The 22,423-nt window shown below is 40.8% G+C and overlaps 1 protein-coding gene across 4 annotated transcripts; it reads right to left on the reverse strand.

Moving 5' to 3' along the window:
• Window positions 1-3,739: 3,739 nt before the first annotated feature.
• Window positions 3,740-14,334, reverse strand: scn3b (sodium channel, voltage-gated, type III, beta). Of its 4 annotated transcripts, none has more exons than XM_029714447.1 (7): window positions 13,911-14,328; window positions 13,367-13,462; window positions 10,477-10,640; window positions 9,981-10,206; window positions 7,424-7,562; window positions 5,553-5,618; window positions 3,740-4,872 (listed from the first exon to the last, which is right to left on the reverse strand). In XM_029714447.1, exons 1-6 carry the CDS (start codon window positions 13,918-13,920, stop codon window positions 5,555-5,557), a joined length of 699 nt encoding a protein of 232 aa, XP_029570307.1. In that variant the 5' UTR covers window positions 13,921-14,328; the 3' UTR covers window positions 3,740-4,872; window positions 5,553-5,554. The 4 variants fall into 4 exon arrangements, with proteins under 4 accessions (XP_029570307.1, XP_029570308.1, XP_029570309.1 ...); XM_029714448.1 differs by having other exon boundaries at window positions 5,531-5,618; window positions 13,909-14,325; XM_029714449.1 differs by lacking the exon at window positions 5,553-5,618 and having other exon boundaries at window positions 13,911-14,327.
• Between the last annotated feature and the right edge of the window lie 8,089 nt (window positions 14,335-22,423).

The raw sequence follows: 22,423 nt of genomic DNA on the forward strand, positions 1-22,423 counted from the left end.
ACAACAGCTCTATAACAACAGCTCCACTTACCCTTTTTCAGTTATTCAACCTGATATGTAGTTGGGGGGTCTTATAAAATACTATTTATGGACAATCAAAAAATTAAAAAGGGTAAGTGGAGCTGTTGTTATAGAGCTATATATATATATATATATATATATATATATATATATATTTGTATTACACTAGAGGGAGACAAAGAGCCTTTGTAGATGTTATAATTGACAACACCTCATCCTGTTTTCTTAGATGTTATGTCCCATTGTAACTAAATTCAGAGTAAAGTGATAGTAAATTGAGAGGAAAAGTGATAGGAAGTATGATTGGCAGAGCACATGATGACATATTTGTTAAGTTCTTTTGTTGTTGTTATCAAATAAAATGTGGTATTTTGTATTTATTAGGATCCCCATAAGCTGCTGCAAAAGCATCAGCTACTCTTCCTGGGGTCCACATGAAACATGACATAATACATATTGTGTTGGTCACTTGCACATATTTGGCTAACATTATTGTGGTTGTAGCAAAATGCTTATGATTCTAGCTCCAACAGGACAGTAATACCTAACAATATAAAACACTACACGCAAATCCCAAAACATTTAAATAAAGGAATTAAGAAATGTAAAAATATTAGAACGAGCAATGTCAGAGTCCGGAATATAGATATCTATGTATATGGTGTGTATAGACATTATGGACAGTATATGAGTAGAAAAGGTGTGTACATCAGTACTGATATAGGATGAGCCCCGACTGGAATACGGTATATACATATAAAGTGGGTAAAACAGTATGAAACATTATTAAAGTGACCAGTGTTCAATGACTGTGTACAGTACATAGGGCAGCAGTCTCTAAAGTTCAGGGCAGGGTACTATGCCAACTAGTGATGACTATTTAACAATCTGATGGCCTGGAGATAGAAGCTGTTCAGTGTCTCGGTCCCTTTGATGTACCTGTACTTGCTCCACCTTCAAATCCCCCCCCAAAAAAAATTGGGGGCAGGCGCAGTGGTCTAAGGCACTGCATCGCAGTGCTAGCTGTGCCACTAGAGATCCTGGTTTGAGTCCAGGCTCTGTCGCCGTGCGCTAGCAGAGAGAACAGTCTATGACTAGGGTGGCTGGAGTCTTTGACAATTTTTAGGGCCTTCCTCTGACACCGCCTGGTATAGAGGTCCTGGATGGCTGGGAGCTCAGCCCAGGTGATGTACTGAGCCATACGCACTACCCTCTGTAGTGCCTTGCGGTCGGACGATGAACAGTTGCCATACCAAGCGGAGATACAGTCAGTTAAGATGCGCTCAATGGTGCAGGTGTAGAACTTTTTGAAGATCTGACGGCCCATGACAAACGTTTTCAGCCTCAAAGAGGCATTGTTGTGCCCTCTTCACGACTGTGTTGGTGTTTGGACCATGACAGCTCCTTCATGATGTGGACACCGAGGAACTTGAAGCTCTCGATCCGCTCGACTACAGCCCCGTCGATGTGAATGGGGGCATGCTCGGCCTTCCGTTTCCTGTAGTTCACAATCAGCTCCTTTTTTTCACCTTTATTTAACCAGGTAAGCTAGTTGAGAACAAGTTCTCATTTACAACTGCGACCTGGCCAAGATAAAGCAAAGCAGTCCGACAAAAACAACAACACAGAGTTACACATGGGATAAACAAACGTACAGAAAATAACACAATAGAAACATCTGTATACAGTGTGTGCAAATGAAGTAAGGAGGTAAGGCAATAAATAGGCCATAGTGGCGAAGTAATTACAATTTAGCAATTAACACTGGAGTGATAGATGTGCAGATGAGGATGTGCCAGTAGAAATACTGGTGTGCAAAAGAGCAGGAAAAAAAATATGGGGATGAGGCAGGTAGTTGGTTGGATGGGCTATTTACAGATGGGCTGTATACAGCTGCGGCAATCGGTAAGCTGCTCTGACAGCTGATGTCTTGATCACATTGAGGGAGAGGTTGTTGTCCTGGCACCACACTTCCAGGTCTCTCATCTCCTCCGTATAGGCTGTCTCATCATTGTTGGTAATCAGGCCTACCACCGTCATGTTGTCAGCAAACTTAATAAAGGTGTTGGAGTTGTGCGAGGTAGTGGGTGAACAGGAAGTACAGGAGGGGACTGAGCATGCACCCTTGAGGGGCCCCTGTGTTGAGGGATAGCATGGCGTATGTGTTGTTGCCTACCCTCAGGGGTGAATGCGGCCCATCAGGAAGTCTAGGATCCAGTTGTAGAGGGAGGTGTTCGGTCCCAGGGTCCTTAGCTTAGTGATGAGCCTGGAAGGCACTATGGTGTTGAACACTGAGCTGTAGTCAGTAAACAGCATTCTCACGTAAGTGTTCCTTTTGTCCAGGTGGGAAAGGGCAGTTGGGGCGGTATGCAAATTATAGTGGGTCTAGGGTGTCGGGTAATGTGGAGATGTTATGATCCCTTAACTAGCCTCTCAAAACACTTCATGATGACAGAAGTGAGTGCCACGGGGCAATAGTCATTTAGTTCAGATATCTTCACCTTCTTGGGCAATAGGAACAATTGTGGACATCTTGAAGCAAGTGGGGACAACATACTGGGATAGGTAGAGAATTAATATGTTGTTGTTGTTGTGTAAAATGTTAATGAATTGCTGTGAGGGATTGGCAATATTCCAGCTCCAATAGAACATCAGGCATTGCTGAATTAATTTCTGTGATAAATGAACTTATTTCAGAGCAGTAACAGCCTGGTATAATTATAAAGTACTGAATGTGGGTCACAATAGTGGGTTGTACCCTTTGGGAGATAGGACACTGTACCATACTCCATAGATACGCTGGCAATACAGAAGAGCAGGAGAATGCATTACTGACTGAATCAGTAGCAGCACACAGATAATGAAATGTTTAACTTTCGTATCAATGTTGCAGGCCTATGCTTTAGGGTGCATTACTAGCTAGGGTTGTGATAATCCTTATGCCCTGTACTGTGTAGTCATTATCTTCATATCTCGCTAGTGCATGACCCGCACAAATGTTGCGTCATGGCATGGTTACGTCGAAGCCAACCAATCTGCTCCCTGCCCGGTGCTTGCATGGGTTGCTATAACGACAGATGCTATATCTGTCACCCGGCAGCCACAGAACAAGAACGTGGAGGCGGTGAGATTGCTCTCCGAGGACTGCCCCCCCATCCGAAGGTGTTTTACACCAGCTGTGCATTGTGGAGGTGGATGGATGGATGGTACAGATGGATGGATGGTACAGATGGATGGATGGTATAGATGGATGGCTAAACCTACCTAGACGTGGCCTAATTCATTCACACTCTACCTTCTCAGTCTTAATCAGCTTGGTGCAACCACCCCCAGTCCGTCACCACCCCCGGTCCCCAGTCAAGACATGTCATCAAAACCTTGTGGGTGGACAAGTCACAATGCATTTATTGCAAATGGGATGATGCTCCCTTTCCCTGTGGTATTCGCTATTCAGGCAATAACAAAATAGTTATCTGTTATCTTTTTTAGATATTTAAAAACCGTTGCAATGCCTTCCTCTGTTATTCGTCAGACAATCAGTGAGGAGGCTGACAGACAGCTTTGCACAAATCTTATCGACTGTTGATTTATTTTTAGCATTTCAACGAAACGCGATCTGCTTGTCTCGTTTCCGTGTTATCTGCGTAATTATATAGATTTTCAAGATCAATGTAGAAAGACTTTACTAATCAGATGAGTATAGAGAAGGGTTAGGATACATTTGGAATGCATTGTCCTTTAATAGCTCAATACAGAGATACAGTGTATAAGATATACAGTGACATATATAGTATGATAGTACACAATACAGTATATACACTAATTGTAACTATAGAAGTAGGCACACGTTTGAGTCTCAATAGCAATGTTACTGTAGATGAAAAAACAGCAACCTCAACAACCAGCATATGGTTTAGCACGATCAAGTTTTTGGCTATTGGGGCGTACAGTAGTTGTATTCTGCAGCATCCTTGTTTTGAACATCTTAAGATGCCATTGAATAAACTTTATAGCTTACAAAAAAGCTGAGTAAAAAAAATGCCATATTGACGGTGTGAGTAAAAGATGGAGGAACCTCTGGGACCAATTACTATGTGCCAACGTTTTTTCTTCATCTTTTGTAAAATAGCCTAGTCACTCTCTAAGATCCAAATACACAACATCCGCTCATACCAGGCTCTTTCTGTGGAAGAGAATTGAACTGAAAGAGGAGCTTCTGACATAGTTGGCCTTTGAGTCACAATAAGAACCAGCGAGAGGACTCTGTGTTCATACCATAAACCACAGTCATACTGTGCACTAAATATTTTATTTCACCAAATAACTTAAGTGAAGTAAACTTGAAAAGGTATGCACTCCAATTTCTGTAAAAAGAGAAATAAGAGAAAAACCTTGACCCATAATCTCGTCATATTCTATCAGTAGGGTAAAAATGAAGTAAAAATAATGTACCAGAAGTTTTTATGGGCACCCAGTTATGTGCAGCGGAGCATAATTATTAGCAATTGAACAGCATTTCACGCGTTTGAAAGTGTGAGTAATTTACTTTGAAGTAATTCCTTGGTCCTCCTCAACACTAGGTTCTGTTTTCTTTCTGTGGGTGACGTTCAAATAGCATAAACAACGTATTACTCATCAAATCACCGCTGTCTGGCACAGAGCGGTACAGAGTGAAATAACAAAGGAGAGTGTACTGGTGCATTTGAGCTAGCTCACACCACAAGACCGAGACAAAGTTGCTGAGAGGTGTTGTGACATCTTCACTGAATGTTCCCTTTGAGGACGTCAGTCTGTATCGTCAGGTGACCATGGATTGCTTGGTGCACTGCTTGGTGCACAGTTGGTCAGTACCTGAAACAGAGGACAGACCAAGTTGCTTGATTGTGTTGAGAAAAAAAAATGCACACATTTCAAGCTATACCGGTTAGGCACAACAACGAAACATATTCTAACGATGATTCAGAAATGTAAAACAATAACTTACGACAAACTTTCTTCCATTTGAAAAACAGAAAGTAGCACTCTAAAAACATGTACTGAGCCTCACACAGCCCCATAGCAATATTAAGAAAAGGTGTCTTTGTCCACTTTTCTGAGAACTCAGCAGGTGGTATGTTCAGAGTGTTCAAAGGCCTCATTTCTTTCGCTGTTGCGATCGGGCCACTCTCCCTTTGAAAACGACACTTAAATCAAGTACCACAGAATCCCATGCGGAGTGTAGATTTCTTATATAAAACTATTGCTTTCGCCTCATGAATTTCACTATTAGGTAGACTTTTAATATTAGTGCTATGAGTGAGAAAGAGCTGATGGTAAATCAGGATAAAGCAGAGAGATGAGCGGTTGATTAAGGGAACGTTATTACTATGACGTGAGGGAGTCATGTCTTGTGGAAGAAAATGGCAGATGCAGGTGCAGCAGAAAGAGACTCGGGTTAGTTACATACAACGAGTTGAAGGGGAGAGTGATTTTCTGATCGAGCTCAGATTGAGAGGCACGTTCAAAATACCGTATTGGTGTGAGACAATCACTTTTATTCTGTAACTGGAACACCCAGGTTGCCTTTATTTTCTGAGGGAATGGCTAGGTAGTTTGTCCTGTAGATGGGCGGAAAGAGAGGCATATCTGAGACCCTGTGGTGCATCCATGGAGCACAATACTGTGTACATTTCATTGGGCCTTTCTTATTGAACTCTGTCAATGCAAAAAAAATATTGAGACAATTGGGATACATTAGCGTCGGGAAATGTTCCAGTTTATTCGTGACAATATGCCAACAGCAATATCGAACATAAGCCTGGATACTGACTTAGAAACTATGACGGCGATTTCTTTCAACTTTAGGATTCCCACAACCCATGAGTTAGCCTATTTCTTAGCCATTATTCTATAAGAAAAATGTATACAAGTAAGAGGACCATGTCAAATGAAAGTGGGAAAACAGTAGGAAATCCTGTCTCCTAGCCAACAGTCCATGATTGATGGGATTTAGGATCACTAAATGTATACTACAGATCCTTTTAAATGGCTGCATTATCCGGTACTGTTGAACAGCCGGTCACATATTATGGCCGGCTGCCATCAGTGTGCCTCTATTGTAGTTTATCTGCTCAAACAGCTCAATACCAATGGCTGCGTCCCAAATGGCACCCTATTCCCTATGTAGTGTACTATTTCTGACCAGAGCCCTATCAGCCCTAAGTCCTGTTGGCACTAGAACGGATGGAGGTCACACCTCGCAACACACCACCGGTGGTTAAACTCAATGTGATATTCCTGGGCATTGGGTCATTAGGCGTTGCCTCTAGACTGAGTGCAAAGTGCAAAGTGTTGTCTATTTGTGAAACAACTGTCACGACCCATGTAATATAGCAGCGTACAGTATACTCTCTTCATCTGTTCAGAAGTGCATTATTTTAACCCATTTCTCAATTGATTCCTTCAGGCATTCTTTCAATTTCCCAAGTAAGTTCTGAGTACATCTGTCTTGCACTATTGGTACTTTTAGTGTAAGGTACAGGAAATAGTGTCATTGGATTCAAACATGCACTGTATATTACCCAATATCGTATTGTAAGGTCAAAATTTGATGGCCACAATCCACTGTATCGACTTCCATCTACCGCCCAGCACCATCACCAATCATTGGGAGCTGACACCACAGGAATATATTTAAGCCTTGGCCATAGAACAAGTCAATTTCGGATCTGGCTGCAAATCCACAGAGCACTAAATTGTCTGTTTGAAAATGGTGGAACAGGAGTCAGCAGAGCGCTCCAAACAATCCAGGGACCTCAGCAGAAAGACGACTTACAGTACTGAAACAGCTGACCGACTACTATTGACCAACTACTGACCGCAGGAGCCCTCAGACCATTACACCTCCATTATACTCTTTCACAGACCGCACAACCTATACATTGGATACTGCATGGCCTAAGAGTAAATGTAAACTATTCACCAACCCCAATTTATTGAAGGGCTCATAAAATCAGCAGGGGTAATGTTACGCCACATTGTCAGTAACGCTTACAGTGGGTAAGGCCCAAACTCCACATATAGTATGAGATACTTAGCATCGTATCCATACTGTATGTGCTGATGCCAACTCTAGTCGTCTATCATTTCCCTGCACCAACCATCTAGATACATGGTTCAAAGCAACGATAGAAGACTAGAGTTGGCCTTAGTACATACAGTATGGACACGAGGCTATGATATACGAGGCTACGAGACACAAGGCTACAAGATACGAGGCTACGAGTTCCAACGCTACGAGTTACGAGACCCGATTACAAGATACGAGGCTGTAACATCTAATGCTAAGAGATACAAAGCTGCAAGGTAAAAGACAAGCCTATGAGATAAAAATCTAGAAGACACATGGCTAAGAGCTACTCACGCGGTGTCCTGGGCCTGCTCGTCTGACTTGGAGATCTTCCTGTAGCAATATACCATCTCTACCAGGAGCCAGCAGGTGAGGAAGACCAGCAGGACGTACATCATGATCTCTGAGTACAGGGCAGTGGTGTCGTCACTGGCTGCCAGACAGACACACACAACCCATAGAGGTGGATACAGGGCACACTTGCAAAGTCGGTATTAGCATTGGCAGCGCCATCAACGGCTTTCACCATTTTAAAGTAGTCAGCTGGGTGGGACTACCTATGGGTTAAGGAAGGATAACAGCATTCCATCCAAGTCAGCAGAAGGGATCAGCCAAATACTTCTGAGCAAAGATTCAAGCACCACAGGGGGCAGTTAAATCATTAACTTTAGCTTTATGCCCGTTCAGACTATACACACTCTAACACAGTAGCTGGAGGTATACACCTTTTAAGTTTGATTACAAACCACCAATAAACTCATAGAAGTAGAAGAAGGAGACACTGACTACTTTGAAATTGATATAGCCCTCAATGGTTCTGCCCATGCTGTCACAGAAGGGATGATTCGCAAAGATAGGTATGCTCTCTTTCCATCTCTATGACAAAACCCACACCGCATCTGAATGGATAGAACACGGCAAGACGACAAAAATAGACAATGTATTTCAACTGCATTGGTTTGATAGGGACTTGCTGTAAATCTTGCACAGACTGTTCTACCAGTATGTAATTTGCGAATTAAGGCATAGAGTAGTAAAGATAACTATTTGTTAATAAGATAACTGGGTAGGCCAATTTGTTTGAATGGACCAGTGAACAGACCCAGCATACCAGCCATAATAAATAACTGCCCTGTCGCCACTAGAAATGAAATGACAATTCTAATTGAAATGACTTCAGTATGTAGCATTTCTGATTCATCCATTCACTCATCATCAAAACTACAAAACAGTCCTATAGGAGGCAGTTAAGCATGCTTCAATGATAAAAATGGTAAGATCCAATTATTGCTAGTATTATCAAATTTGTAAAGTATACAGTGTAGTGTTTCACGTAACCTCATTGTGAATAACCAACAAGTCCTCTCATGATGCTTTAGTGTTTTCCTACATGCATAGTACATTCTCTACCACTCTTGTCCAGGCAATTTGTTGCCAGCTGACGAGATAGTTAGTGTAGCTCTATGCAAAAACCGTTAGATATTGTATGTAGCACATATTGATTGGTCAAGTTCCCCCCCCCCAGTTAAAAAATGGTCATACTGTCTTGCAACACTGCAAACCCGCTACAAACCCAACGATCATGCTATCTCTTCCCCTTGTTTTCTTCCACACACACACGGTCTTAAATGAACTATGCATTTAATTGGCCCATTGTCCTCCCAGTACTACTACCAGCATTAAACTGGAGCGTGTAACATACAAGTGTAAACCATGCGAAATCAAAACTTCTTGCTACAATACATAGAGGAATAAATCATCAAAAACATGAATGATAATCGCAGTTCTCAATGTTCTTTTTGTGTCTTTGTCCGTTTTAGATGTTATTACTGAAGATTTAAAAAATGACTGTGCCAATAAGGAAGTCCACTATACTACAAGATATTGGTACAATATTATCACATTAATAGTGCAGGTTAGATTTATACGTTTTTTAAAACAGTTTATAAGTGGAAAGATGTCCCTTATATTTAAATAAGACATTCTTCCTCTCTACATGTGAGAGTTCGATCTGTTGAGAACCACTGTGTCAATGAATTGGTGCCAAACTCCGAGAAGCTTGAGGCACAGCCCTTTCTGTGTGAAACTCCCAAATCGCTGCAGAAAGATATAATTATCGTAATCCCTTCTTATATTGGAATGAAACATTGCTCACTGGTCCACAGCTTTTTTCAAATGGACACTACCATGGTATGAGATGCAAAAGAAAAGTTGTATGTTTGATGTAATGTTTAATGTACACAAGGGCAAACTAAAATATAGTTGGTAATGACTATTTTCAAATGTAGATGTATGCAGATATGAACCAGCCACTTAAGACACAACTAAGTCTGTCTATGAACCCCAGTAGTTCACAATAAGTAGGCAGAGAGAGGTATTGTAAAGTGAATGTAGGAATAATTACATACAACTATATCTATTAAATAGTATATTTGAGTAAGGTGAGCATCCAGGAACCATCCGGTAAATAGAAACCAAATGATGTACATTATCCCTTATAATAGATAGTAAAGTAGTTGGTTAGAACAAACCCTCTCTTACTATAAGAAGGCTTCAATTGAGCTTTGATAATAATAAAAACAGAACAAAAACACACAATTACTCATACAATAAAATGATGAATGTCGTTTTATGCAAATTGTAAATACAATTAACATACCTAATAGCGTCTAAGAAAAATAATACATTATACTTTTAAGTTTTGTCAAAACACATGGCAACAACCAAGGAGAAGCACATGTAAATATGCAAATCACACATCGCCAACCACAGATAGTTAAGCCTCCAGCAAGGAGCTTGAAAGCACAGGAAGTACAATTACAAAATAGGAAGAAACAGGAAGTGCTCTTACCTTCCTCTCTGACCACCAGGTTGATTACCAGGGTTTTGGTAACCGAGTGCGAGTAGGAGTCAAACTCAAACTGTCGGAACACCACACAATTGTAGGTGCCTGTGTCGTTCATTGTGACGTTGAGGATACTGATGGAGAGTTCCTGCAAGTCTTTACTTCCATTCCACACCAGGCGACCCCGCCAAGGCCCCTCCAGCTCCCTGGGGTGACCATCAAACAGGTAGATCTGAGGGCGACATAGCAGGCATGCAGGCGCACACATACACACACACACACAATAATCGTTGATAGCTAACTTTGCCTCATAGTTCAAAGTACTTGTAGACCATACAGCCTGACCAGGAAAAACCTCCATGCCCTAGTTATGGGCAATCATTCCCGGTCAGGTCACATGGTCAGGAAAAATGGCTGGTCCTTTCATCAGGTGAAATAATTGTAATGAAATTGAAGAAGTTGGTGTTTGTGCGAATGGAGGAGACGGATGGAGGAGACCTACAGGGATGGGTCCTTCATCAGGTGGGATGTAGTACCAGTCAACGCGTGTCTCTGCACTGACCTCCTCTCTCTTCATACAGGAGATGCAGGTCAGTTTCATTGGGTTCCCAACGACTGCCTCTGTTTCCGAGGGCACATCCACACATACTGGCCTGCTCACCTGCACTGGAGGTCGTAACAAACAGAGCGGCATCACACGAGCACCACACTGTAGCATGTACAGTACACATCACCCAGAGATACATAATCGTGTGTGTGTTTTTGTGTGAGAGAGGCAGGTTACTGTTTTTTTGTCATGAATATTGTTCTGGGGGCATCTCTGCAGAGTGGTCACTAGTTGGCACAGCCACAAAGTCATACAAACCCAACCCTAACCTTAACCCTGACCTTAACAACACTGCTAAACTTAACGCTGAACCCTAACCTTAAAGTAATACCGAAAAGCAAAACATTTTTTATTAATTTTTACAATATAGCCCCTTTTGACTTTGCAGCTGGCCTAAGGGAAAATCATTCAGTTCTACCTCCAAGACAAGACTCATGGCATTAAACGTCAACCTACGTGTGAGAGCTGGCAGGGAACAAAAGACAACAAAAACACAAACGGATTATTCTATTCAATCACACCCTCCGCCCATCCCCCCCATGGTCTGTTGTCTGAGCGTGGTGTTCTCTCTGATAACCCTGTGAACTCATTTTGTGCCAGCCTTGGATGAGCTCCCTGTTGTGCCAGTCAGACTGGCACAATGCAGTACCATAAATACCACTGTTCTCAAATCGCAACTCACTCACCACATAATACACCCTCACACCCTGGACCAAAATAAATGTCACACTAGACTGACAACTGTGGACACATGCAGCGAGCGTAACATCATCCACCCCGCTACACAAGGGCTGAATCCCAAACAGCACCATATTTCATATATGGTGCACTACTTTTGACCGGGGCCCAGGTCAAAAGTAGTGCACCATATATAGGGAATAGGGTGCCATTTGGGACACAGGTAAACCCAGTCAAACCCAGCCAGGCTGCTATATTGATTGAGGGATGAAAATATGTGGTTTTCTGCATGGCGTCTTTGTGTGACTGACTGATGAAACACAGGGTTAGTATTATGTAACCCAGAGCCACAGGCTGTCTGTCAACATCGATCAAATCTCCAGCTCATTTTGAAGGGCCATACATGCAGGCACATGGAAACCGGGACAGTCACAGTAGTGAAAGTGACCCAGAAACATACTGGGAAAGAGGACCAAGTAGAAACCTACTCTAAATGATACAAAATGTGTCAGTAGCCTAATGTTATGTATGAATTCATTTATTTCTTATTTCTGAAGGGCAGCACAGACAGACCTCATCTGAGGCTTTAACTCACTGAGAAGTGAGAAGAGGATCTTCATTATGATCTCTATTTAAGTCCCTCTATTAGTTTGTTCATGTTTGTAAATGTTGGAATAATACACTACTGTATATATACAAAAGTGGAACCCTTAGTGGATTTGGCTATTCAGCCATACCCATTGCTGACAGGTGTATAAAATCGAGCACACCGCCATGCAATCTCCATAGAGAAACATTGGCACTAGAATGGCCTTATTTACATAGAATGCCACCTTTCCAACAAGTCAGTTCGTCAAATTTCTGCCCTGCTAGAGCTGCCCCGGTCAACTGTAAGTGCCGTTAATGTGAAATGGAAACATCTAGGAGCAACAACGACTCAGCCGCAAAGTGGTAGACAACACAAGCTCACAGAACGGGACCGCGGAGTGCTGAAGCACCTAAAACTTGTCTTTCCTCGGTTGCAACACTCATTACCGAGTTTCAAACTGCCTCTGAAAGCAACGTCAGCACAAGAACTGTTCATCGGAAGCTTCATGAAATGGGTTTCTGGGTTTAGCAGATGCCAGGAGAACGCTACCTACCCCAATGCATAGCGCCAACTGTAAAGTTTGGTGGAGGAGGAATAACGGTCTGGGGCTGTTTTTCATGGTTTGGGCTAGGCATCTTAGTTCCACTGAAGGGAAATCTTAAACCTACAGCATACATTGACATTCTAGACGATTCTGTGCTTCCAACTTTGTGGTAACAGTTGGGGATGACCCTTTCCTGTTTCAGCATGACAATGCTCCCGTCCACAAAGGGAAGTCCATACAGAAATGTTTTGTAGAGATTGGTGTGGGAAAACTTGACTGGCCTGCACAGAACCCTGACCTCAACCTCATCAAACTACTATGGAATGAATTGGAACGCCGACTGCGAGCCAGGCCTAATCGCCCAACATCAGTGCCCAACCTCACTAATGCTGTTGTGGCTGAATGGAAGCAAGTCCCCGCAGAAATGTTCCAACATAGTGGAAAGCCTTCCCAGAAGAGTGGAGGCTGTTATTGCAGCAAAGGGGGGACCAACTCCATATTAATGCCCATGATTTTGGAATGAGATGTTCGACAAGCAGGTGTCCACATACTTTGGTCATGTAATGTATTTAGAATATTTTATATAAAAATGTTGCCAAATTGTATTTTGTTTTACTTTAGGGAGTGATTACCAAAATCATGTCCTGTCTGTAGGCTTCTACATGTGACGATAATATGTTTACACCTTCATTTTACTTTATACAAAAGTCAAGTGAATGTTACTATAGGCTTCGTATGTCACTTGACCCTGTCAAATCATGCCACCCTAGCCTTTGTCAGACCTCTCAAAGTGGTCAGTTGAATCCCCCCCCACGTCCTCAAAAAAAGTCACGTAAATGATGATGGAACATAAATGCTTAGCTAAGTGTTTGATCGTGATGTGCCAATTTATGTCAATAACCGTCGCATCGCAAGTATAAGATAGGTGTGATTTTCAACCATTAGAAATACATAATGTAAGTGCAAACACTTACCTACTAAAATCAAAAGTAATAGAGAATGCAATATAACCCTGATTCGAGTTCTCATATTCGGTGTTCTCTGGGATAGCTGTCTTGGGCACTCTCTCCCTGTTCACAATCAAAGAAAGAAAACACACTTTAAACTTCGAATGATCTCATATTTCATCTACAGTATTTCTATGGCGTGGTGGCAGATTGCCCTAGTTTGATTAGGCCATTTGAGGAGCGTAATTTCAGGACGATGGACAGCGCACCGCTACTCAGGAGATCATTCTTCGATAATTCTAACATATTCTCCGTAGAGATTTCACAAAGTCTGAGAAAAATATCCCTTTTTGGCTATATGCTGGTCTATCAATTTTGCGTAAAGTTATAATGTCGAACAGGTTACACAAAAGGCAACGGTTGGTTATTTGCCAGTGTCTGAAGATAACATTAATTAAATAGTATAATTGACTGGCATGTTGCCTAAGATTCATCATTTATCTGTTTGTAAACTACTCCCACATTTTCCAGTAGTAGTAACTTTGTGGTGAGTAAATAAAATAACTCACACACTCAGTCATTCACTCGATATTCCTCGCAGTTCCGGCATGAATAAAACCCAGAAGAGACCTGTAGATTCCACACTCCGGTTAGGCCACTTTCTATTGTGGGATGTGGGTGAGCGTCTAGAAATCCTCAATCATACAATGACAATGGATTGTAAAAAGTTTAATATGAAAAGCGAATAATAAATTGGTTCGATGAAGAAAAAAAAGGCTACTCCTTTGTCAGATTCTTCATAAAAGGAGGAGCAATCCGAAAATGACGTTTCTTCTTCCGCTGTCCGCTGCCTTTGTTTTTCACAATAAGCGACCACTTAGCGCTCCGACAATATTTTCCTTGATGCGCATGCGTAAAGGTCACTCCCCATTTACAGTAGGCCCTTCTTGTTCCCAAGCACATAGACAACAACAAGTAGAATCGACCATTAAACCATGAGAATGGTTTACCAAGAAAAACAATTACAAAAGGACTAGTGCTCCAATTCCTTTTTACCTCAAATTAGTCCCTTTGGAAGTTTTTCCGTTTTTCGTGGTAAGCCATTCTTGTGATTTTATGTCATTGTTGTTGAGCACCCCTCCTTTTCCTTTGTTTGCTGAAGTGCAAAGGCCTGCCTGAACTCCTACCACTAAACTATTTGCTTTCCTATTTTTAACCATTTGACCTTTCACTCTAAATAAATAACACATTTCAAAATGGCTATTTACATGAAACATTAGTACCCTTAAATTGTGCACTCTGATCAATTATACTTGCAGGCTATTATAATTATCTTCAAATGTATATACAGTAACAGTCAAAGGTTTGGACACCTACTCATTGGAGGGTTTTTCTTTATTTTTAGTTTGTTCTACATTGTAGAATAAAACTATGAAATAACACATATGAAATCATTTAGTAACCAAAAAAGTGTTAAACAAATAAAAATATGCTTTAGGTTTTAGATTCTTCAAAGTAGCCACCCTTTGCCTTGATGACAGCTTTGCACATTCTTGGCATTCTCTCAACCAGCTTCCAACATTCTTGAAGGAGTTTCCACATATGCTGAGCACTTGTTGCCTGCTTTTTCTTCACTATGTGGTTCAACTCATCCCAACCCATCTCAATTGGGTTGAGATTGGGTGATTGTGGAGGCCAAGTCATCTAATGCAGCACTCCATCGCTCTCCTTGGTCAAATAGCCCTTACACAGCCTGGAGGTATGTTTTGGGTCATTGTCCTGCTGAATAACAGATGATAGTCCCACTAAGTGCAAACCAGATGGGATGGTGTATCGCTGCAGAATGCTATGGTAGCCATGCTGGTTAAGTGTGCCTTCAATTCTAAATAAATCACTGACAGTGTCACCAGCAAAGCACCCCCACACCATCACCACCACCTCCTCCATGCTTCACGGTGGGAACCACACATGCGGAGATCATCCGTTCACCTACTCTGTGTCTCATAAAGACATGCCAGTTGGAATCAAACATGACTCATAAGACCAAGGACAAATTTCCACCTGTCTAATGTCCATTGCTCGTGTTTCTTGGCCCAAGCAAGTCTCTTATTTTTATTGGTGTCCTTTAGTAGTTGTTTCTTTGCAGCAATTCGACCATGAAGGCCTGATTCACACAGTCTCCTCTGAACAGTTCATGTTGAAATGTGTCTGTTACTTGAACTCTGTGAAGCATGTATTTGGGCTGCAATCTGAGGCTGGTAACTCTAATGAACTTATCCTCTGCAGCAGAGGTAACTTTGGTTCTTCCTTTCCTGTGGCGGTCCTCATGAGAGCCATTTTCATCATAGCGCTTGATGGTTTTTGTGACTGCACGTGAAGAAACGTTCAAATTTCTTTCCGCATTGACTGAACTTAATGTCTTAAAGTAATGATGGACTTTCGTTTCTCTTTGCTTATTTGAGCTGTTCTTGCCATAATATGGACTTCGTCTTTTACCAAATAGGGCTATTTCTGTATACAACCCCTACCTTGTCACTACACAATTGATTGGCTCAAACGTATTAAGAAGGAAAGAAATTCCACAAATGAACTTTTAACAAGGCACACCTGTTAATTGAAATGCATTGCAGGTAACTGCCTCATGAAACTGGTTGAGAGAGTACCACGAGTCCACAAAGCTGTCATCAAGGCAAAGGGTGACTACTTTGAAAAATCTAAAATATATTTTGATTTCTTTAACACTTTTTTGGTTACTACATGATTCCATATGTGTTATTTCTACAATGTAGTAAATAGTAAAAACAAAGAAAAACTCTGGAATGGGTAGCTGTGTCCAAACTTTTGACTGGTACTGTGATGTTTTTATATTTTAAAGTATTCCAACAAGTAATCCAATACCTTGTTAGCCTAAGTAATGGAATTTGAATGAATACAATACTAATATCACTGCTCTTTAGTTCACACAGAACTGGGCTACAAAAAAGAGAAGCCATCTAACAAAGACGGAGGACTGTTTTTTATGTAATACAAAGAGATTTTCCGACATTTCTTTAAAGTTCATTTTAGTTATATTTATTCGCACAAAGGAAGACAAGTGAAAAGCAAAACAGTGCAGATAAAACAAGGTAAAAAAAAGTGTGCAGATGAGTTTTTAAACCCAAGAGGGCTTATATGAAAACTACATTAAAAAAAAAAACTATATATATGTGTGTGTGTGTGTGTGTGTGTGTGTGTGTGTGTGTGTGTGTGTGTGTGTGTGTGTGTGTGTGTGTGTGTGTGTGTGTGTGTGTGTGTGTGTGTGTATATATGTATGTATGTGTGTGTGTACAATACAGTTTGTTCAATCAATTATACAAAGTATGCTAATAACAATTGAACATGATAGATTTAGTGTACAAAAAAAACGTGTTTGTTTGTGTGTGTGTGTGCGTGAAAGTGTGAGAGTTAGGCTACTGTGCAGCTCACAAAAAAAGTTACATTCCCATGAAAAAAAAGGTTATCTATAGGTCTTACTTCCAACATTGAATTGAGACGGGAGAGCTGTAGAAGTATTTTTCTTGCTCAACAGATGATTGATGATTTTCCAAGTTGACTTTATATTGTTTGAAGATTCTTGTAATGCTAGTAAAGTATATTTTTTGGGATATCCGAAGTAGATGAGTAAATGTGTTCTTATACTATACGGAACACAAATATAAAGCAACATGCACCGATTTCGACGATTTAATTAACTGAGTTACAGTTCATATAAAGAAATCAGTCAGTTGAAATAAATTCATTAGGCCCTAATCTATGGATTTCACATGACTGGGCAGGGGTTGTGCATTGGGTGGGCCTGGGAGGGCATAGGCTTTACCACTTAGGAGCCAGGCCCACCCACTGGGGAGCCAGGCACAGCCAATTAGAATGAGTTTTTCCCTAAAAAGGGCTTTATTACAGACAGAAATACTCCTCAGTTTCATCAGCTGTCCGGGTGGCTGGTCTTAGACGATCCCGACAGGTGAAGAAGCCAGATGTGGAGGTCCTGGGCTGGAGTGGTTACACCTGGTCTACGGTTGTGAGATCGGTTGTACGTACTGCCAAATGATCTAAAACAGCATTGGAGGCGGCTTATGGTAGAAACATTTACATTCAATTATCTGGCAACAGCTCTGGTGGACATTCCTGCAGTCAGCATGCCAATTGCACGCTCCCTCAAAACTTGAGACATCTGTGGCGTTGTGTTGTGTGACAAAACCGCACATTTTAGAGTGGCCTTTTGTTGTCCCCAGGACAAGGTGTACCTGTGTAATGATCATCCTGTTTAATCAGCTTCTTGACATGCCACACCTGTCAGATGTATGGATTATCTTAGCAAAGGAGATATGCTCACTAACGGGGATGTTTTGCTTTTTGTGCGTATGAACATTCCTGTGAGGTTTTATTTCAGCTCATTAAACATGGGACCAACACTTTACATGTTGCGTTTATATTTTTGTTCAGTATATTTGTAATTGGCAGAATTCAAGCGGGGAGTGATTTTTGAGAGAAAAATTGGATTTTTAGAGACCAGCTGCAAACCATGGTTCCCATAACCATTTTCTGCTCTCTTAAGAGGTCTTAACAAGAGAATTGAAGGATGTGAGAAAAGTCTGGTAAGCAGACTTCACATCGACATGATTATAAATATTTGTGCTCGGTATTACTGTTGTTAAATGTTCTACATTTAATGCTACTTTCAATTCCCACCTGTTCTTTTCCAGCTGACAAAGAAAAGTGAAATATTTCAGTGTTCATAAAGGCCAGTATTAAGTGTACCTGTTTTTGACACATTATTCAATGAATCAGTAAAAATTTGATCAATAAGGATGATTGATGAACCGGTCACTTTTGTGGGCTTGTAGATGAGGGGATATTCAGTAGACAGCTCGAGTATAACGTATTCAAAAAGTCAGATGTCAGTAAGTGGTTCTCACTTTTAAATAAATGAATGTTGTAGTCACCCAATAGAAAATTATCTTAATTTTTAATCAAATCCATGCTTGATGCAATGACATCATTAAAACTACCAATGTCAGTATCGTGTGGCTTATAAACACATCCAATTATAACTTTTTTACCACCAAAAAAATTACATTATGGAATTTCTATAAAGAGCGATTGATGATATGAGATATGAGATGATATGAGATGCAAGTGCAAGGTCCTCTCTTACAAAGAATGTAAGACATTTATGAACAAAAATGGACAAGGTCATTGACAACAGACATCCAATGTACCACCACAACCACACAAATGTTACATAAGGTTGTTTAGCATCTGTAAGGAGAGCGCTTACTCATAGCCACTAATTTAATACAGATCAGTGAAGCACATATTTGTTTCTTCAACCCCTCAGGGTTGGGTATTGTGTGTAGATTGATGAGGGGAAAAAAACTATTTAATCCATTTTAGAGTAAGGCTGTCATGTAGAAAAATGTGGAAAAAGTCATGGAGTCTGAATACTTTCCGAATGCACTGCATACTCTGACCTCGTTGTGTGCAGTATGTGTTGGGGGTATGTGTAAGGCATTAAACTAGGGCATTGTCATTCTGAGCACACCAAGAAAAGCCATAAGCCTACAGAGCTTCTAATGCAACCTTCAAATCTCCATGACTCTCTCTAATATTTGGTGCTTATAGCAGGATGACGCAATGATCTTTCATCTACATAAAACATCATCTGCATTTGACACAAAGCCATAAAGTCTTCGATGCCATTTTATTCCATTGTGTTTCACTGCTTCTCTCTGATATTACCTCTGAGAGCAGTCATTATCCACCCCATCAACCACTCACCAGTGTGAAGGAAGCCCGGGCTGCATCTCAAATGTCACCCTATATAGGCAATATCGCACCTTTTGAGACGCAGCCCTAAAGTACTGATCAAGGATTGGCATGATATCAAATATACCCATTATGAGTCACATTGAGTAAGAATTATGTTCGCTTTCCTGGTACATTCATTCAGGGAAAGACTAAGCTGTTTAATGAATTGTGAGGCATTGACATATGGAACATGATCACTCAGATTTTTACTGTAATGGATGGTACTGTGTGTGTTCCATACGTTGCAGAAATACAGTACATTCTAAACCAGCATCTAAAGCAAAGATATTGTGACATTGATACGCATTCCAAAATATTCTTACTTGTATTTCTCTGTGGTACTTCAACCTCTTAAACTCTCGAATGTTCTTCAATGTTCCTAATCTGGAAATAATCCAAAGGTTTATCCAGTGAAGGCATCTTAAAGCGTCATTCAGCTTCATAAAGCAGATACAGTGTACATGTAGTGCTCAGATTTGAAGATTCAGTGTAATCTAACAATGAGATCACAGTGTTTAATCTAGTGGCCAATGTACAGTATGTGTATGGAGGAATAAGAAAGGTTTACCTCAAAGGATACTGTAGGTTGAAGGATTTAGGTTTCCTACCATTGATTGCAAATTTAATTTGGAGTATGTTGTCATTCTATATATATGGATGTTGTAAGTGACAGTTTTTCAATGTTTATATATCGGAGCACATGGCTGATTAACCCAAATCATTATATCCATGCCATCAAGCAAGTACGCAGCAATCATAATTTGAGTGACTAATTACACGGCATATTATTTCTAATGAAAACACATAAATAACAATGAAAATGGCAGTGGAACAGAAGCAGTGTGATGTTGCCAGCAAGCTGGGTGAGTCTCAGACACAGAGTAAATATGGCAGGCCTGGTGGCTGCCACCGCCACACCCCACAAATAAGGGAACCATGGTAACAGTGATGCAGAAGGACCGGATGATGGGAACAAGGCAGAGAAAAGGAAAAACCCTTAGACTAACACAGGAGGATCTCAGCTCTGAGAAAGAGAAACCAAACTGGTTTGTTTATCATGCTCATCTCCAAGAACAAAACAAATAGATGTGTTCCTACCCACTGTGCACAAACTGGTTGAATCAATGTTGATTCCACGTCATTTCAATGAAATTACATTAAACTAACGTGGAATAGACAGTGAATTGACGTCTGTGCCCAGTGGGTACTGTGTAGGGTGAACGTCAAGTAATCCATTTCCTAATAAATGTCACGTCCTGACCAGTATAAGGGGTTATTTGTTATTGTAGTTTGGTCAGGACGTGGCAGGGGTGTGTTTGTTTTGTGTTGTCAGGGTTTTTGGGTAGTGTTCTATGTTTTGTATTTCTATGTTCTATTTTCTAGTTATTTTATTTCTATGTTTAGTTTATTGTTTTGACCTTCAATTGGAGGCAGCTGTACCTCGTTGCCTCTAATTGAAGGTCCTATTTAGTAGGGGTGTTTTTCATGGGGGTTTTGTGGGTAGTTGTTTTTGCACTGCTGTGTATAGCCTGCAAAACTGTTTAGCTGTCGTTCATTCGTTTTCTTGTTTTTGTGTAGTGTTCAATAAAAGTTATTATGAGCATTCACATACCCGCTGCATTTTGGTCTACTCACTACGACGGCCGTGACAATAAAGGTACACACACCGCTAAGCTTTGAGGGTGGTGGTAATGCACTCCAAGCAAATCACTGGTGGCCTATTTACAGTAAAGTAGACTGATTAGATATAGACACCCAACCGGTAAATGGATGCACCGGTAAGCTGATACTTAGGCTCAGCAGAAATATGAGGTTTTGAACCTGAATTGGGATGACCGAAAATGGAAAACTAGCGAGTGGTGTTCGGTAAGGAGAAAATGTTTTTTGAAACAGAGTGAAACAGGAAAAGTACTGTACTGTAGGAAATTGTCCAATAATAAATAAAAATATGTTACAAATGTTTAAAAATACAAATGTTTTGCCTCAAATGTTAAAAAAAACGTTAAAAATATTTAGTCAAACATTGAAAAAAACATTAAAACGCTATGTTCAAACATTTTCTTTAAATTAACTATTGGCCTGTGTTTACGACTGCATGGCGTCCGGGGCAACAGATTCTCAGGGATTTGGAGGGATTTCAAGATTACAACATGATTACAGCATGTGGACACTGATGGAAAATGTTGGAATTTAACCGTGAAATCTGGCCAGAAACTATAGAAACGTTTTAATTAATGAAACTCAGTGCTGAATTAATGAAAAATAGACAATATATTTATCCCCAGTAGTGTAGTTCAGATGTTCAATACAAACATGCATATGGAGGTTACGCAATCCTATTTGAAGACGAGGCTAGATTTTGAGGGGCCTGATCTCTGTTATGGAGCATTTTTTTGGTGGCATTACTGATACACTCATCAATTTCAATATTGATATACCACAATTAGAGATTTTAGAAATGCAACAAATAAAACGTTTTAATTGTATGTAACACAGCATTATCCCCCGCCCCCAAAATAAATCAAATAGCAACACTTACAGTGAGTCTGTATCCATGGGATCCTGAAAAATCTTCCTTATCAAATGCGTTTCCTCCAAAATGTGTGCTGCTCCAAACAAAACACTAATAACCAAACAAGTTCAAATAACATTTGGAACAAGTATTTTGTGTTTGTATCGTGCACTGTGTAATGCAGCTATCCATTTGTTATCGACAGACAGTGATGGGACAGGAACAGTTGTGGGCTCCACTAGCAGCTGGCAAAAGGTAACATTATGCCAACCTGAGGACAAAAACATACACAGGGCTTTCCTTTCTATAAATCACATTGTAGTCCTTGTTTAAGCAACTATAGCAGAAATAATATTGAAACATTGCAAGTCCTTACACGAGAAAGACGTACGTGCTACCTACAACCATAAAGGTTTCTTCGGCTTACCCCTCCACAAAGAACCCTTTGGCTACCCTTTTTCCAAGAGCACAGTGCCAGTGCCAGCTGAGAGAGGTATGACAAGTAGTCAGATAGTGGGTGGTGCGAGATATGATATTCAGTGAGACATTGTTTCTAATCTCCGCGATAGGGGCTGTCAGGCAATGGAACTTTCTATGGGGAATCACCCCACTTTAACCCGGGACTTGGCACCAAGTCGTGGGACCTGATACTGAAGATTGGTCCAGCTGACCTCCTCAATCTGCTCACAGTCTCAGCCCACCCCCCTGTAGGAATACTCCCTTTC

The sequence above is a fragment of the Salmo trutta genome, chromosome 26 (genome assembly GCF_901001165.1).
Source record: "Salmo trutta chromosome 26, fSalTru1.1, whole genome shotgun sequence".
In the NCBI taxonomy this organism is placed as follows: domain Eukaryota; kingdom Metazoa; phylum Chordata; class Actinopteri; order Salmoniformes; family Salmonidae; genus Salmo; species Salmo trutta.